This window comes from Lingula anatina, chromosome 2 (assembly GCF_051362555.1).
Source record: "Lingula anatina isolate TDL-2025a chromosome 2, LinAna3.0, whole genome shotgun sequence".
Lineage (NCBI taxonomy): Eukaryota > Metazoa > Brachiopoda > Lingulata > Lingulida > Lingulidae > Lingula > Lingula anatina.
In genome coordinates, this window is record NC_141768.1 from 3,065,783 (window position 1) to 3,083,135 (window position 17,353).

Below are 17,353 nucleotides of genomic sequence, written 5' to 3' on the forward strand. Positions count from 1 at the left end.
TGCATAGTATCTGTTTTCTGTAACCCCGTTTCTGGGGTGTTGAAAATGCCACTGGTGAATATATTTGAACACAAATGTACTGTCTAAAAGTTATACTTTTTCTCATCTTGCTGCCCATGTGAACATTACAGGTTATTACCAGAATTCTGCAGCTCATGTAGGCCACTTATTTACCTAAAAGCGTTTTCTGCAACAATCCCACCCAGCACACACCCCCCCCTCCCCGGGCGGTGTGTCCCTCTTACAACCGGCTTTTCTTCAAACTCATACAGAGGTGATACCACAACGTACAATAATTCGATCATGCTGCTTTTTAAAACAAAACCGCTCAGCAAATTTGAAGTAAAAAATATTATTTGGCAGAAGTGGTGGTATGGGCGGTGATGCCACGGACAGACACCGTGTTCAGAAGATGTACAGCCAATTTGTTTAAAATCTTATGAATAAAATCTTTATATTTGTTGCGACTTGCAAGTATCGTGAAAAAGAATCCAGGAATGGTGAAATTCCTTACGTAGAAAGACATCATGCGTTGCCATACACTATTGTTTAAATTTCAACAATTTTGGTTAGTTTTATTCTTAGTTCTCACAAAGGCTTATTCCAATTCTTGACAACTAACTACATGTACAGTATATGTAATTTACAATTAATGTTTTGGGGGTAAAAAACGTTTTGAATCATTCAAACGCCTTGCGGGACGGAAATTCTGCGGTATAAGACAACAACGCATATAACACGCATAACATACAAATCGTTTGAAAAATCGGTTTTAATAGTATAGTTTCAGTTATTTTGGTGCAGAAGAGTTACATGTAGAACTGAGTTTCACCTTTGCTGCCTCTTAGGCAGGAGTGTTAAGAAACCAACATGACGTAGTTGTTAAAGATATGTGTATTGTTAAAGATGAATTTATACAGAAATGTGAATCCGATCAATAAAATTTGCCATGGAAAAGAAATGTTTGGATATAGCTTTCAAAAGACAGTAGAACCCTTCTTCACAAACAGTACAAGTATGAATATAACATTGATCAAATTTAACATCACACCAGAACAAGGACGACCAGATCTTATTTTAATAAGAATTAAAATTGCAATTAAAATAACGTTTTTATTGGGTCAGTTAACCGTGAATTTTCATTTAGATAAATAGATGTCCAATAAACGCAGTATAGACCAATTCATCAGACTAAGTGCCCGTTACCATTTTTTTAAAACAAATTACAATATTTCAGTAAAATTCCTCTTAAAACAGAGAAACAACATGCCAATTTATACCCACAGAAGTATTTTTATTTTATTATTATTATTATTATTATTTTTTTTTTTTTGTGCCCAGCAATGTAAAATGAACAACAATGAATAATCTTAGTGGAAAATGGGGAGAGAGGTAATTCCAGGTCTTCTTTGTATATTGAATCCGCCAGTGTTAAGAAAATGAATGTGTGACTAGAAACACCTTTGGTTTAAATAAAAATTACAGGATGCAACATCAGCATAAAACAATGACACTTTTATCATAAAAAGTGTAATTAACCAAAATTTAGTATCGTAACCACCCCATTGCCTGCATTGTGCTAGTTGCGGTCGGTTGTGCTATTCATGGCAGGGCGGGAGATCTTATCAGTTTTTTATTCAACTATTTTATTCTTTTAAATGTCCTTTTTTTAAAGCTGACGTCTTAACATGACATAGCTGAATGCCATTTCACCTGTGAATCGCATATATTGATCTTGCAGGTACGTTAAGTATGCAAACTAGCGAAATGGTAGACATCAAGCTGAAATGGCTTTATTTATATGATTGTGTTTGTCTGCTTACCAATTTGACTACATTTGATTGAAATTATGATAAGCTATGCGTTCGATAAGTCAGGTAACTGTTTTGTTCAGACATAAATTGCCAGAACTCATATAGAGTCAATACCGATTGATATTTCTTGTCATACATTCTTTTTAATAAGCCCAAAACGGCTCAGAAACAAAATTTAAATTCATAAGAACTATTGTTAATGCCGAATAAACAAGCTGCGAGGAATATGTTTTAAGAGTCGTAGCATGATGCCATAACACGTATTATTTCAGATAGTTTGTTATTCATTATCAATAATAATAATAATAGATTTTATATACTGAGATTTGGAATCTGTGTTGGTTTCTTTGGCTGATTAAAGAATATCAGGTAAGAGATATCCACCGCTGTTGATTTCTTAGCACCCCCGATGATTTGCATCATAAAAACAGTTACTTGCCTTAATAAATGTTTAGTTTAATAAATTTCGACCAAATAAAAAAATGTCGGTAGGCCTGCAAACACAATCATACATAGAAGAACCGTTTCACCTCGCTGTCTCCCATTTTGCTGGTTTGCATAATTAACGCATCCGCAAGTTAATAAATAGTATTTATTGGTGAAGTTGTGTTTATCTGAGTTATTTCAAGGCATGATTTCAAGCAAAAAGACACTCACAGCAAGAAACGTATCGAATAAAATACTGATAAAATCTTCCATAAGATAATGACGAGCACAACCGACCGCAACTGCCGCAATGCAAACTATGGAATATTTTCACAAACATGATGGGAGGTGGAGGGGGGGGGGGGGGGGGGCAAGAAAATGACAGATCAGTTCTTATTTATAAGGTTTTTGTTTCAGAATACGGTGAACTGTCACAATTAGATAAACAGTAGAATAATAGTTCCATATATCCCATCGAATGTTAAAGAGATTTTAAAAATGTGCGAGGTATTTTGAAAATAAGGTCGACATTGTATTTTATGTAAGTAAGGAACGACAGCAAACATATTCGCAGTTTGAATTTAAGACATTTATTTCACAAGCTGTTTATCATTGTAAGCTTCTGTTAATTTAAAGAAAAAACTGATATATCTAAGAACTCTTTTGAAAATTTCGAAATAAGATTTTTTAAAGATAAGAAAACATAAGGGCGAAGTTTGAACTGTCTCGTGTTATATTTGAATTGTTTGTAATCTTTTGTTCGTGAAGATAGATTATTCTCCTGTGCCAATGGCTAGTTTCTCGTACAGGGCATCGATTTCGAGCTCCAGCTTCTTGATTTTCTCAGGATCCCGTTTCTTCTTGTCTCCTCCAGAGATGGGATAGTTGGGATCTCGTGTTTTGCTGGCTTTCTTCTTTAAAGGAGAAAACTCCCCAGACGCGCCCTGCATGGTTAAAGTGACATCACTCACTACAGCACAGAAGGAAAAAGAAAAGAAACAGAGAGAGACTAAGATAAGCAAAGGAAATAAGGGGATGCCTTTCACCTCTTGAGAGAACTCCCCAGAAGAGACTCCCCAGAAGCAACTATTAGCTCAGAATGATGGAAATGAGACAAATTATAAAATAAGACAAGTGAAAATACAAATAAAAATTGAGGTTGAAAAGGTTATCAATAATGTTTGGGATGTCGGAAATCAGTGCATCAGGAAAACTCGGAGCTTACCATCCGTCATAGTTTTTGATTTCTCGTCAGTTGTCTTTGGCGTTGTTTCTTCCGCCTTCATTGTGGTCTCTTTTATGCCAATCTGTTCAGAACATCCATCAACGTCATGAGGCTGTTCCGTAGAACTTTGTTCGTTACTGTTACCGTCCATAGCTAGCGAACTCGTCCTGTTGCTGATCAAGCTTGGTGTGTTCTGTCAGTTACCATGGCCTTGTTCATGACGTGACGCTAAGACGTCACCGATTGACTATGACGTAGCACTGATAGCAATTTTTTAATAATATTTAGCGAGTTTTTAAAGTCAACAACAACAGCAACAAACATAAAGATAAACACAACTTTTGTCTTTTTTCTATGACTTTAATTCATTTCAATTTTCTCATTGGCCTTTAGTGTGGCCTTTTGGTGAATTTGAAAGTAAATAACAATTATCAAAACTTTCTGTTTTATAAGTCCATATCATGTAGCTAAATCATCTCGTGAACATTAATATAAAATGTCTGAACGAAAAAAATTGGACAGCTTTACTCTAGATATCTTTTTGACTTAATATATACATATATATATATTTCAAGCAGTTCAGAATTAAAGTCATTTTTATACTGACACCATCGATGTCTTTAAAGCCGCGCCTCTTCAAATCGTTACAAAGTTTTTTTTTTTAATTACCCAATAAAACATAAAAACGAGTGTGGCTATGTTGATACAGTACTCCTTCAACGAGCATGTGAGTAATGAGAAACAAAAAATGTATAATAAGTGGTTGGATGGCAACAAACGCTGAACGCTGTGGGAGTGAAACCTTGCTTGGGTGTTCTGGTTAGTGGTAATTTTTTTACAAATTGTTCCCATTATCTAGTCATCATCAGGGGCCTCTGTTGTTGCTTGAGACATTGCAGTCCCCATACGGCTGCCTGCATCTGTGAAATGAGTAAGATCCAAATTTAAAAAGGGGTTAATTATATTAAATTATTAAATGCATAAGAAATAATATTAAAAACCTTTTATCACCTGTCAGATATGAAAATAATTAAAATGAGATAAAAAGGCATAAAATGAAAGAATACATGTATAAAAATATGATGAAATTAATAAATAAAAGAAAACAGCAAACTGAAGGAAAAATGAGAAAAACGATGATTTAAAAGTGTAACAGTGTACAGATAAGTACAGCAAAGTTTTTCTTAAAGGTGCAATTTAACACAAAAAAGTCAAGAAGTAAATGAGAAATGAAAAACTGTTCTGCATTAATTAAATATATATATTCAAACATTTAAACAAAAACTGACACCTGTGATAAGAACATAATGACCTCTAATGTCATTCAAAAATTAATAACAGAAAATGTACTGACATATTAATTCTAACACTTATTTAGTTTTTAACCATGGAGTAAATGTTTCAGAGTTCTGATAAATTAAAAAAAAATTAAGCTAGATATTGGTATTCTGTCAAAAGTGTGAAACTTTATCAACAAAATATCACAGTAAAACATGTGTCATCAGAACATAATGCACCAAAACAATTTCATATTTGAAAATAAAAAAGTTCTGAACCCAAACACTGCATTTGTTAAACCATACCACACCAGAATATGTCAGAGATAAATGACTTGCATGCAAAAGTGACTTTAGATATGAATATTCTGATCAACTTTGTAGACAAAAGTTTAAGCTCTTCCACACCAGTCCAGGTTTAGTCTAAATGCAACTGCCATCTTTCAAGATATTTAATTTTTGAGTTTATTCAAAATCCAGTGCCTCAACAGTGTACTAGGGGAGACAGGGGCTAGTTGGACCCCGGGGTAAGTTGGCCCCCCATCAATTTATGAGAAAGTAACTATGGGGTAAAAGAATTGATCACATCATTTTGTAAAGTGACTGTATCCAACAGTGCTAAGAAAGCATCGGCAGTGAGTCCAAATGAAATAATTTAGCATCTTAAAGTAATTTTATTAAAGAGACTTGATGGGGGTGGGTGGGGGGGGCAACTTACCCCAGGGTCCAACTAGCCCCAGTCTCCCCTAATTTGTTCCTGTGTGGACCTTCATTGGATATCTTTCCACAATTTTTAGTTTTATTCCCTCTCTCTCTCTCATTTAAAATATAAAGAGAAGGAGAATTAACTACTTTTGAAGTAATTTGTAAGTGAAGATATCAGTTTTTTTTTTCAATACCAATACTGAGCAACTAGACTAAACAGATGTATCTAAACAATAGATAGTGTTCTGCATATGATGGAGGAATTCAATGAACACTCAACATGCGCTGCACCTGCTGAGGCTGACTGGCCTTCCTTGTGATAAGGGTGCATGTGGTCAGTGTTCTCGTCAACCACACTGACCAATGGGTCAGTAGATAGGTGGGAGTCAGGGGTGGCTGCATTACATAACATCATTTAGATAAACATACTAAAAGTTTTTTCAAAAATATCTGTTTGCACTTTAATAATCAGTTAAAACTACAACTGACTAAAATTCTTGAAAATCAGTTGCTTAACTTGATATATTATAATAAATAAGAATGAAATGATGATATTATTGGTTTAATTTACCTGGCTGTGATGCTTTATCTTGACCTGCTGATCCAACCTGGGACCTGAAAATTCATTGTAAATGTGTTATAAAAAATGAAATTAAACTACGTATCCCTTGGTGCAAGCTTTCAGGCATTTTCAGTACATACAAAATACATTTTTATGCCTCACAATGAAGAACTTGAGCCACATATTAAGTGTTGGAAAGAGAAAATACAATGTATCAAATACTTTTTCCTATGCTTCATACATTTATTTTAAAATTTAAAAAGAAAAAAAAAATTAATTGAAAGAAATTTTGACAAGAAAGACTTACTCCCTCCCCTCCTCTGCCTCATTCTCTTCATCATTTTCAGCTCCCAGTGGGGTCAGAGTCAGATGATTGAAGTTACTGAATGGTTCACCAATAATGCCCATCCTAAAATGTGAAATAAAATGAACACATAAACAGTATGCTGTTAATGTGAACAGTAAAATAAATCAGCTTAAGAGGTGATTCAAGTGGCCCAGATTGGGGGTGTGCAAATCTCTTCCATTTCCTCTTGCCCAAACTGTATGATGAAAAAAAAAATTACAGAATGACATCAATATAATTCTCAACACTTCAGGTTTGGTCATGCCACCAACAGCTATGTATATTTAAATCCAAACACACGAAAAAAAAAATTTTGCTTTCACAAAAGCAACAACCATTTTCTACCATAATGTAATTTTAAAATGAAGAAAATCTACATAAAAACTTACTTGAAATTTGCTTTACTAAAAGACACAAAATCTTCTTCCAGTTCATCTGTTTCTTCCTTCCCGATACTGCCAAGTGTTCTGCAAGACATTTTTTCACTCAATTTGCATGTAGGTTTCAAAACAAAATTTTGGACAATTCACAAGATGTTACTTATCTCAACAGAAAGTTGTATGCAGAAGAAATCTTTATTTTGAAAAACAATAACAGGGAATGTTCTATTAGTTATATACCATTATTACCCCAAGCCTGAAGTAAGGCTTTGCTGTATCCAAAAAAACAAAAATATTGCTGAGGCACATGTAATATTAATGAATTAAGCAATGAAAACAGTTAGTGCACAGTTTAGAATTCTAGTATTTGTGGTATCATAATACAAAATGAGCACAGATTCATTAAAGAAATGGTGAATTTCATAACATACTTCAAAGTGACATATTTAAATACTTACTTTGGAGATAGAGGTCTCTGTCTTCTAAATAACCAGTTTGCTTCTTCATTTGGAGATGGTAGAATTGATACCAAGGCTGGTGATCGCTGACTACAAATCAGGAAATAACAAACATAACATTTTTATGATAAGAGAAAAGATTAAATGTGAAAAAATCTGATTTTTTAAAAATCAATTTATTGAATCTAAATGATGGTCACTTTACTTTTATGTTCATTCATAAATATTGTATACTTGAGAGAGAGAGAGAGAGAGAGAGAGAGATTTCCATGAAGACATTTCAAAGAACTTACTTGATTATACTTTTAATTGCAGGTCTTTTTCTAAAAATATAAAAGCAAGTGGTTTTACATGTTCAATAAATAAAGAGATTATTGTTACAGTCTTTGTTCTCAGAAATCATCACACAAAATGAAAACTTAATCATGCTCTGTTAAAAGGTATTTATTCAGTTATAGTGTTATATTTGAAGTTGTCACTGAATTTCTATGTATTCTGTAAATTGTGATGGCTTGTAGTGTGTATAGTACCCTCACTACAAAAAAGTTCTGATCATGATGATCTTTTCTTTAATGGGCAAAATTATTTTGTATTTTGAAATAAAGGGAATGAAAACATAAAAGATTATTAATTTGAGGTTCAAAAGGAATGATTTCATCTTTGTTGTAATGTACAAATTACTTACGGATGAAGTCTTCTGTACTCTGCAGGTGTTAATTTCTTTTCTTCCTCCGGCGTCTTTTTCTCTTTGTCACTGTCATCTGCAGAGGGTTCCACTGGAAAACATAGTAGTTTCTTTGAACATATCCATCACTATAATATATAATTATCACTATGATAATAAATCACTTGTCATGAAAAAGAATCAAGACATCCTTTTAGGGACCATTCTCAGATCCGAGCATACTAACTGTGGATCGATCTATCTCCAAGGGGATTCTTGCTAAATTGCTATCAACTTAAGCGGCTTAGAAATCTATCACGCCTACTGAAGCTGCTAGGGGGTAATTAACTATCATTTAGTAGCTTCAGTAGGCGTGCCAGACATCTAAGCCGCTAAAGCTTAAAGCATTTTAGCGAGATACCCCTTGGATATGGATCAATCCTGTTGGATCGATGTAGGTATGGGAACCCAGTCTTAGATGTTCAGCATTTCAATACTCAGATACCATTTTCACTGTTTTATATGTTTAATAAAAATAAATAAAGAGAAACAAAAGAAGCACTCACCAGAGTCTGGTGCATATTTCACTCTGATAGCTGGATTAAATGTATCAGATCGCAGCATCCTGAAACAAAGTAATCAAATATCAAATCCCTCATTTCTTTTACATTTCCGTTCCCTTTATTTCAAAATACAAAATAATTTTGCCCATTAAAGAAAAGATCATCATGATCAGAACTTTTTTGTGGTGAGGTTCTATACACACTACAAGCCATCACAATTTACAGAATACATAGAAATTCAGTGACAACTTCAAATATAACACTATATCTAAAAAGCATTGTTTACCTTCCAAGTTCCACCTTAATGCTGTTTAGATCTTTTCGTCTGAATGCTACCCATGTGAAGAAAATGCAGAAATTGTACAGATTCTGAAATGAATATTGTCAACATTTAATAAACTTATACATCAATCCTTGAAGAGTTGCATTATTGGCATAGTGAATAATTAAGATAATTTTTTTAAAAAAATGTGTATCCAAAATGAAAAAAGGAGCATAGAAGCACTTATAATGCAAAATAATAATGATAATAATAATAATTAACAAAAATTAATAAAAAGAATTTTTTTATATCAACATTCAATTTGTCAGTCAGATGCTTACCTCATATAGAACTCTGTCTGTGCGTGTAGTAGACACACGAGAACTAAAAGAAATCAAATGACATCATATATCATAATATCAAAACATACTTTAAGAAAAAAAAAACATATTTTATTTTCTTCTCTTTTAATAAAAATCCTAACAAATTGATAAAGAAAAGATATCTTTGTCTACACTTGCTATATTTTTCCATGCCCAACTTGACAATAAAAAAAAGAAAGAAAACACATACTCTCTGCTTACAAGTTTCCAAACAGTTTCAATAATTCTTTTCAAGTATATCCTTTACCATCTTAAGCTCCCTTCCACTATTTTAAAAAAAGGTGTAGATTACTGTACTTACCTCCCACAAGCCATGTGGTGCTGAAATTGCATATCCAGCCCCAAAATAAGAACACAGTACGACTGGCCAAGGTGTTTCTGTGCAACCTGGAGTTTCTGACAGGCTTCTTCATATGCTTTCTTCTCAGACAAGCTGGGTTCTCTGAAATATAACAGTACAAATATACATTCTTGATCATTTCAATGTATGTAGGGTAATATATAAATATAAGGATTCTATTTAACAGGAACTACTTACAATATATGATATTGAATAAGAATGGTTGAAATATTAATTTTACCGAATATGAAAGTGGCAGATTAATCTATTATAACATATGTAAATTTTATTCATGGTGTTAGCCATTGCCTTTACCCTAAAAGCTGACCAGTATATTTAACAAAAAGTTTTTACACTTTCAAGATGTTACAAAATTAAGTTGTTTGAAAAAGAACACTTTGAAAATTGGTTATCTCATTTGAATTGTAATAACATACAAAGCAATCTAAAATAATCACAATACAAAAAAGGAGGAAAAAGGAAACATATAAAACAGCAACAGATTTATATATAAAAAAATGATAAATACAAAAAATAGCACAATAAATTAAGTTATCATTTATTTATATACAGTATCCAAATGCCAGAAAAGTTCAAACTAAATTTTGGAATCAAGCCAAAACAAGTGTGTGAACAAAAAACACCTCCAGTTTTGAAAATGAGACTGGAAACTTCACAGTTTACACTTTCCATGCACTTAACTTACCTATTTAGTCTTAGGATAAATAAAGACAAATGTCAAAACATTGTGGCATGCAATAACAATGATAAAAACATGCTAAACAATACCAAAAATAAAATCTGTATTTTTTTTACACATAGCACATATTACATGCAGGTAAAATTGCATAACATTGTTTTGTTTTTCTTTTTTATTTCAGAAAATACAAGCTAACAGATGCAGTGTACAGATAGTGACCCCAATTACATGCAGCACTACACAAATTCAAGAGCCACGCAAAGAGAGGTCATGACAACACCAATGACCATGCAGTGTACACACAAATAAGTTATCTTGACTGAATGTGTTTCTTCAAACATATTATGTTGTAAGTTAACTCAGAGGGTGCCCACAAACTTTTGGTTTGATGTACACCAAAAAAAGATGTTCCACTATTGATTTCTCTCTGTTTTAGAATCCTGCTGATATTGCAGTTGTAATTGCTGTAATGTAACTTACATGTAATTAGGATTTTTCTTTTCCTCTTGATTCTTCTTTTCAAAATAACAATGGAAGTAATTGAGCAGATACATTAGGAAGTCATCAAATGCTTCTGACCTAAAAAAAAAAGAGAAATTGATTTTACCCTTAGATAAACAAACAAACAAACAAACAAATAAATAAACAGTCCCCCCTAAAAGTGTTTTAGGCAGATGCAAGAGGAGGTATTATCAATCAATAAATACATAAATAAACATGAACAAAGTCTCACTGAAAAGAATTCTCACTTATCATGTATTGCAACACATTTACATTCAAGAAAAGAATGGAGAGTTTAAGTAAACAAACTACACAAAACTGTAATGCTATGGCACGATGATGGTTCACTGATAATAATAATACTTCAAACATCAAAAATATACTTGACTTTAACCTAAATTTAATTGACCAGAAGCTTACCACAGAAGGCCATATTTTTCATTGTCAAAATTGTCTGATATATCTTGGTCCTTCCCATTTTTTTCTGACAGTATCAACATATCTTGCTGCAACAGATCCATAGCAACCACTGGAAAAAATACATATTAAACATGAAAGTTGAAAATCAAAATCATGGTGCCATAAAAACTTGTGGAGTATTTACTCTCACAATGTATTCATGATATCAAAGGCTATGACTTTTAACAGAAATGAAAAATCTACATTATCTTTTTTAAAAATGCAATTTTCTTCCAAAAATCACTTGCACTGTAATGAAGTACTTCAGTCATGATAGCAAATGACAAGCTTGCAAATACAAACTTAAATATTGCATTTTACATACTACTTACAGCAATTAATAATACTTTGGCAATTTTAATCAACAAGGAGAAAATATAAATATAAAAAATATATATATACTATTACATACATTTCACATCTGTAAGTGTCACCTCGGTGTGTACTGCTGATGGCTTGCTTGGTTTGGGTGACCTAGATGACTGGATTGCCTTTCCGCGGCCTACTGCATAAGGCCTGCTTGCTATACTTGGGGTAGCTCTGCAATATAATGGAGGATTTTGGATTAAATTATTTCAAACAAGTCCAATCCAGGGTAAGTACATAATTTTCTGTGTGTACTATAATTTATGTATAGCTCTTACATGAAAGAAAAAATTAAACTAGTTTGACATTAAACCTCATGTTATAGCAATTTCTGAACATGTTCCACAACTAGTGTTTGAAAAAAAATCCAGCAATACACACTTTGATTAAATAGTTGCACATCATGCAGTACAGGTTTAGCAAAGGGTTTTCCCCACTTTCTAATTTGGGCATAATAAGGAATTCCTCCATCTCTGTTTCAATAAAGAATAGTTGAAGGTTGGGTCTGCTTAAGAACTTGAAGATGTAGTGACTGGATGGGGTAGTCCCAGGCTCAATAGCTCAGTGGTAGAGCATTACCACAGTGAGTTAGCATCCTGGGTTTGACCCCCAGTCAATTAAGGTATTTCCCCTCCAAAATGCTACACAGAGCACAAATGCATTGGTACTCTGCTGATATATAATGACCATCATTGTTTGACTGACCTGTCATTTCTTTTGCCTCCCATAAAATCTTGTACTTGCATGCCTCCTCCTTTACCTCTTCTCCTATTTTTATCTTGTTTATCTGTGGAAGCATAATTGCTGTAGCAAAAAATAAATAAATAAATAAATAAATAAATAAATAAATAAATAAATAAATAATAATAATAATAAATAATAATAATCTGTTATAACATTGAAAAGCAGTGTAATTGACTTTAATAACCTTAAAAAGTGTTCCTAATAAGTAGATATAATATATACATGGTAACAAGGAAGGCATATGTTACTTCTGAATTTCCCTTAAGGGGTGGTTTGCAGTCCTTGGGTAATATCAATTATCAATTTGTTTAAGTAAAATTTTACTCAAAAGAATATTACTCTGAAATTAAGGAGCTGGTTTATGCTGTAAGGACTATCTTACCTTGCAAATTCTAAACAAGGTGGTTTATCTGGGTTGGTGGGATCTTCCTTCCATATCCACTTACCAGTGGTGGGTATCAACACGCTCTGAAATACAATTCCACTTCAAGTTCAATTGGTCTCAGTTCAATTAATAATCCATCAAATACATGCACAAGTACATGTACAGGGTACTGTTGTTTTGGTAAAATGATATCACAGCTAGCCAGACAAAGTATGATCTTGGGCATCTTTCCTATTTTATACTGAAATCATCTTAGTAAAGAACGATGCACCCATTCATCGAAGTGTGGAAAATTTTAATTGTGAAGAATGGCAAGTGGTTGAACCTGTGCAACTTGTATCAGTCAGTAAGCCTCGATAGTGGTTAAAAGCATTTTCTTTTATAAAAGCTAGGTCTGCACATCGACTTTATCCGTAAAACATGGAATAATTTACTCCAATCTATGCCATTGTGTAGTTTTATACATACCTCATCCATGGGTTCTCCGCTTTTAGACATGTTAAAAATCCTTTGGCTTTTTCAGCCAAATGTTTACGCCGCCATGTTTCGGTTGTCTTGCCGGATCACGTGACACATTTTACTAAATGATTCTTGGCTTCCCGAATTGTGCAAAAATATTACAAACATAAATGAATGTATTACTAGTTTAATGGCAAAATTTTATGGCTATGTATGAAATGTTTTAAATTAATCAAGGTTTGGCAATCAAAACTTTTCTTCTGGATATATTTTATGTAAAATGTTGTTTTGCATTCCGTATTGTAGCTGTAACCAAAACAAACGCACGTGTCGAACCGTTGACGGGAAGATCCTGTACGCTCATCGAGTTTCAGCGCAGCGTGCATTGCTTTTGCATTGACGTAAATTATATTAACGGTATAATCCATCAAATGTTTTTTTTTATAAACTCATTTGCCGTAAAATAATTAATGAGATTTTTGCCAGTAGAAACTAAGTCAGTGTATGAATCATGCCTTGCTCTACTGAATTAGTCATCAGTACTCAGTATGCCGCTTCTTATCATGGGTTATATTGGATTATATTTTGTAAACATTATAAATAATTTTTGAGTAACACTGGCTTTTAATTTACGAATAGTTGTGCAAATTGTATAACTCTATGGCTTTTTTACCGTGTTTACTTTTGTTTTAACCGTTAGGATTTCTTTTATCAATGATGTCAAAACACAGCAGGAGATTGCAAGGTGACCACCTCACAAGAACAAGCAACAGCTATAAACTACGAACCAGGACAGTGGTTAAATTTTGCTTCCTAGAAAGGCCACTGGCAACATTCAAAGCAATAAAGGCAGCTAGAACCACGAAAGACCAGAATCAAATTAGGTGCTCCCAGAGAACAGAAAAATGTGAAACAGATTTAATTTACAAAAGCACTTTTACCAACAGGATGCATATCAACAGACTGAGAGGCTCACATTTGGATAGATTGCAAAAGGAAGGAATGATCAGTCCAGACATTTTCAATACATCAGGGTTTACCATGCAACAAGTGAGAAAATCTATCAAGTCCAAATGGTCAAAAACTCAAAGAGAAGTGAAGTCCCACATTTGTGTTCAAAAATATTCACCAGTGTCATTTTCAACATCCCAGAAACGGAGTTACAGAAAACAGATACCATGCAATGTTCACATGGGCAGCAATTTAAAGATGAAACATTTGAGAAAAAGTATAAATTTTAGAAAGTAATATATAATTTATTATACTTTGGGTGACAAACTAACACAAGTCAACTGTGTACTTATTTATTTCAGGTAAACAAATGTTTATAAATTAAAGCAAAATCAACATTACTTAAAATGAAAAAATAATTTCTAAAAACAGTTATATATAGTGCATAAAGTGCATGTACAAATATTAATAGCTTGTGACAAATAAAAATATTTAAGGAAAAACAATTTCAATACTGGAATGAAGATGAAACAAATTATAATGTGAAAAAAGGGAAAGCAAAAAAGCTTTGATAATCGGTATATTGCACACATTCGGCTTTAATGTGATTATCCCACAAAAAAGCCTTACAATTGTTTTAATGAAAGGGGAATACTAAAATCTAAGAATTAACCTTGCAAAGTAAAAACAAGTTTTTTTTTGACACTTTATGGAAACTTATAATTTCCCCCTAAGGAAATCTGTGATTCATACTTTAAACCACCTTCATATAATTTAAGAATAAAACGATATACACATACCTCAAGAAAGTCAAATGAAATAAAAGATATCTTTTAATACTCATACATTTACTTAAACATATAATTTGCAAAAAGATTTAAAAATGGAATTGGAGTGGTTTGAGGTATATGTTGAATTGCACTGATAATTATCATACTTGAGATTATTTCTCATCACATCAGTATGATACAATCATATTATGAATGTTCAATTTTTGATCACACAAAACAGTCTGGAATATAAAAGATGCTTCACTGTTATAATAAAAATGATATACATATGTGCTTTTCCAACTAGACAAGATGATATTAAAGGTACTCTGTATGAGTTTTACCAGCCAAAATGAGGGGGGGGGGGTTGTCCTACTTAAGAAACATTGCTTAGTCGCCCTGCACTTGGTTTTTATATTCCATTTTGATTATTTGTTATAGTTCTAAATGGCCAGCCAGTCATTTAGAAGACTGTGTCTTCCCTTATATATTTCAGTTTTTAAGGTCTGAATTGAGAAAAACAGTAGCTCTGCAGGTCTGGTAGACATAGTAAGTATCACTATAGAAACTCTTAAACATGCAGTGTACCTTAAACATATATAAGATAAGAAAAAAAGTCCACTTTCATCAAATAGTCAAAACACCAAAACAGCACATATAATTAAAATACAGTACACAATTAATTACGTGTTTTCATATTTTATATTATATTCATACAGGACAAATAAGTTAAGTGTCAGCAGAAGTGCTCCTGTCAACAGTTGGCTTCACAGAGTCAAGGATCAGCTTGGAGATTTCTCTGTGTCCTTTAGCAGTTGCCCCCTTGAGTGGAGTATATCCAAAACTATCTTCTGCCGTGACACTCACCCCTTGTTCTAACAGAAACTCCGCTGAATCGTGACGTCCATGAGAAGCTGCCCCCCCCCACCCCAAAAAATTACCCAATAATTGTTTTTAAAAAATCAAATGTCATATATGTCAAAAAATCAAAATGGACATAGAAAGGGTTGCTGGTCTCAGTGTCCATGTTCACTTAGTTACACAGTGAAGAAAAGTATACCAGTATATATTAAGAGTTTTTAACAGTACGGTCTGGTTTTCCTTACAACATGTAGTGCAGTTCTTCTGTCATAGTTGCCCTGGCTTAGATTAGTACCACATAAACCCACCCAATTCACCACGGAGGTTCTCAGATAACTTCTAAAAAACCAAAAAACAAACAAACAAACTCTAAATGTACCATCACAATATAGACATTACTCAAAATATATAATATGCCGTAGTCTCCCATTGTACGTACTCCTTGCGACAACCCTTCTTGGCTAGGAGTATCTTGATAAAGCCTTTTGTTCTATATTTTTATATGTTCTACCAAATAAAGGCATTTCTTCACCTTTCAAAAAGATCCCCTGAATGCTCATACTCACTGTACAAAAACTCTCAATCAAACTGGAATAGTTGTTGCTATGACAACAGGGATTCCCCTTTAAACCCTTTCTTCCTTTAGCAGATGCAATAATATCTGACTCACAATTAAAATTTTATAAAGTCTTTTATATAATAAGTCTTTTAAATAATAATAATAATAATAGTATAATACATTCCTCTTACCTCCTTCTTGTCCTTGAAATTCCAGTCTTCTCTTCCTATTACAAAGGCCAGCTTGGCCAGTGCAGCCTCAGGGGTCATGTCGGAGCCTTGTATCACACCTGCATCAATCAAAGCCTGGAAATATAAAATACAAATCACAGGTCAGTAACTAACAAATCTATTACAGTATTAGGCATATATGCAAAGTAAAAAGTTGTTAACTGATAAAATCTAAAACAATAGTTTTCCTTTGATTTTTGTGATAGAATTGGGCATTCTCAAAATACAATAGTAGGACATTTTACCACACTAAGCCACAAGCTGTATGGGTGTTAAAAAAAAAAAAAAAGAAGCATTTTCAGGAGTATTTCTCTTGGTTATTAGCAAACCTTTCCTGTGGCATAATCTGAGTTAACAGAGCCTCTGTGACACTGGGTGATGTTAAGCAGCAGTACTCCTCTTTCCGTGGCCTCTGAGAACACTTGCATTAAGTCCTTTCTGGAATCTGGAGCATTTCCAGCCCCGTAGGATTCCAGGACCATTCCCTTGAGTGGAGGTGCCAAAAACTGGCGAACCTATAATAATAATAATAATAAACTTTATCAATAAAAATACTCAAAATCTTGATCAAAATCTGAAAAGTTACTATGACATTGGACATCTTTAGACCTATAGCATAGATTTGGCTCTCATGAATTGGCCAGACATGAATAATGACCTCCATAAGTTAACATTTAGTGAATATCTTTTTTGATTGTCCATATAATTTTAAATATAAAATACAGTGGATATTCACTATTTGATTAATTTTCAGTATTTTTTCATGATCTTAACCCAATAGAATATTTAAACTTTCAAACTTGCCTAAAAACAACTTATTCAACTAACCGTAGCGGTGGTGATACTGGGACAAAGAGGGAGTATTCCCACGCTAGGACAAATCTTAGTCAAGGTACATTTTTGATTGGTGTTGCTGGTAAGAATCTTATCCCAATGCACTGTGAATAAACAGTAAACATATAA

The 17,353-nt window shown here is 33.2% G+C and overlaps 3 protein-coding genes across 3 annotated transcripts in view; all 3 read right to left on the reverse strand.

The window, feature by feature from the left end:
- Positions 1-2,789: 2,789 nt before the first annotated feature.
- On the reverse strand, positions 2,790-3,713 carry LOC147763329 (uncharacterized). Its single transcript, XM_087003440.1, has 2 exons — positions 3,466-3,713; positions 2,790-3,210 (listed from the first exon to the last, which is right to left on the reverse strand). Exons 1-2 carry the CDS (start codon positions 3,614-3,616, stop codon positions 3,014-3,016), a joined length of 348 nt encoding a protein of 115 aa, XP_086859566.1. The 5' UTR covers positions 3,617-3,713; the 3' UTR covers positions 2,790-3,013.
- Positions 3,714-3,788: 75 nt separating this feature from the next.
- Positions 3,789-13,154, reverse strand: LOC106173302 (protein phosphatase 1 regulatory subunit 36). Its single transcript, XM_013554388.2, has 17 exons — positions 13,029-13,154; positions 12,558-12,643; positions 12,137-12,235; positions 11,478-11,605; positions 11,027-11,135; positions 10,586-10,684; positions 9,367-9,507; positions 9,024-9,066; positions 8,707-8,789; positions 8,424-8,482; positions 7,879-7,969; positions 7,487-7,516; positions 7,194-7,283; positions 6,745-6,822; positions 6,317-6,418; positions 6,019-6,062; positions 3,789-4,385 (listed from the first exon to the last, which is right to left on the reverse strand). Exons 1-17 carry the CDS (start codon positions 13,056-13,058, stop codon positions 4,321-4,323), a joined length of 1,377 nt encoding a protein of 458 aa, XP_013409842.1. The 5' UTR covers positions 13,059-13,154; the 3' UTR covers positions 3,789-4,320.
- A 1,153-nt stretch (positions 13,155-14,307) lies between these two features.
- The window catches only part of LOC106173304 (L-asparaginase-like), a 38,426-nt gene continuing 35,380 nt past the window's right edge, over positions 14,308-17,353 (reverse strand). Inside the window, exons 10-14 of the mRNA XM_087007176.1 lie at positions 17,219-17,328; positions 16,720-16,905; positions 16,352-16,465; positions 15,910-15,940; positions 14,308-15,675 (exon numbers count right to left, since the gene is read on the reverse strand). Coding sequence (XP_086863302.1) covers positions 15,470-15,675; positions 15,910-15,940; positions 16,352-16,465; positions 16,720-16,905; positions 17,219-17,328 — 647 coding nt within the window. The 3' untranslated portion in view covers positions 14,308-15,469. The remainder of the gene's footprint in view (positions 15,676-15,909; positions 15,941-16,351; positions 16,466-16,719; positions 16,906-17,218; positions 17,329-17,353) is intronic.

Bases quoted from the DNA above. Each gene is read 5' to 3' on its own strand.
- LOC147763329 (XM_087003440.1), bottom strand. From the start codon at position 3,616: ATGGACGGTAACAGTAACGAACAAAGTTCTACGGAACAGCCTCATGAC. The intron at 3,211-3,465 runs GTAAGCTCCGAG...TCTGTGCTGTAG, and splicing joins ATCAAAAACTATGACGGATG to TGAGTGATGTCACTTTAACC.
- LOC106173302 (XM_013554388.2), bottom strand. From the start codon at position 13,058: ATGTCTAAAAGCGGAGAACCCATGGATGAG. The intron at 9,508-10,585 runs GTAAGTTACATT...GTTATATTTCAG, and splicing joins AAGAAAAATCCTAATTACAT to AGAACCCAGCTTGTCTGAGA. The intron at 8,790-9,023 runs GTAAGCATCTGA...TATTCATTTCAG, and splicing joins CAGACAGAGTTCTATATGAG to AATCTGTACAATTTCTGCAT.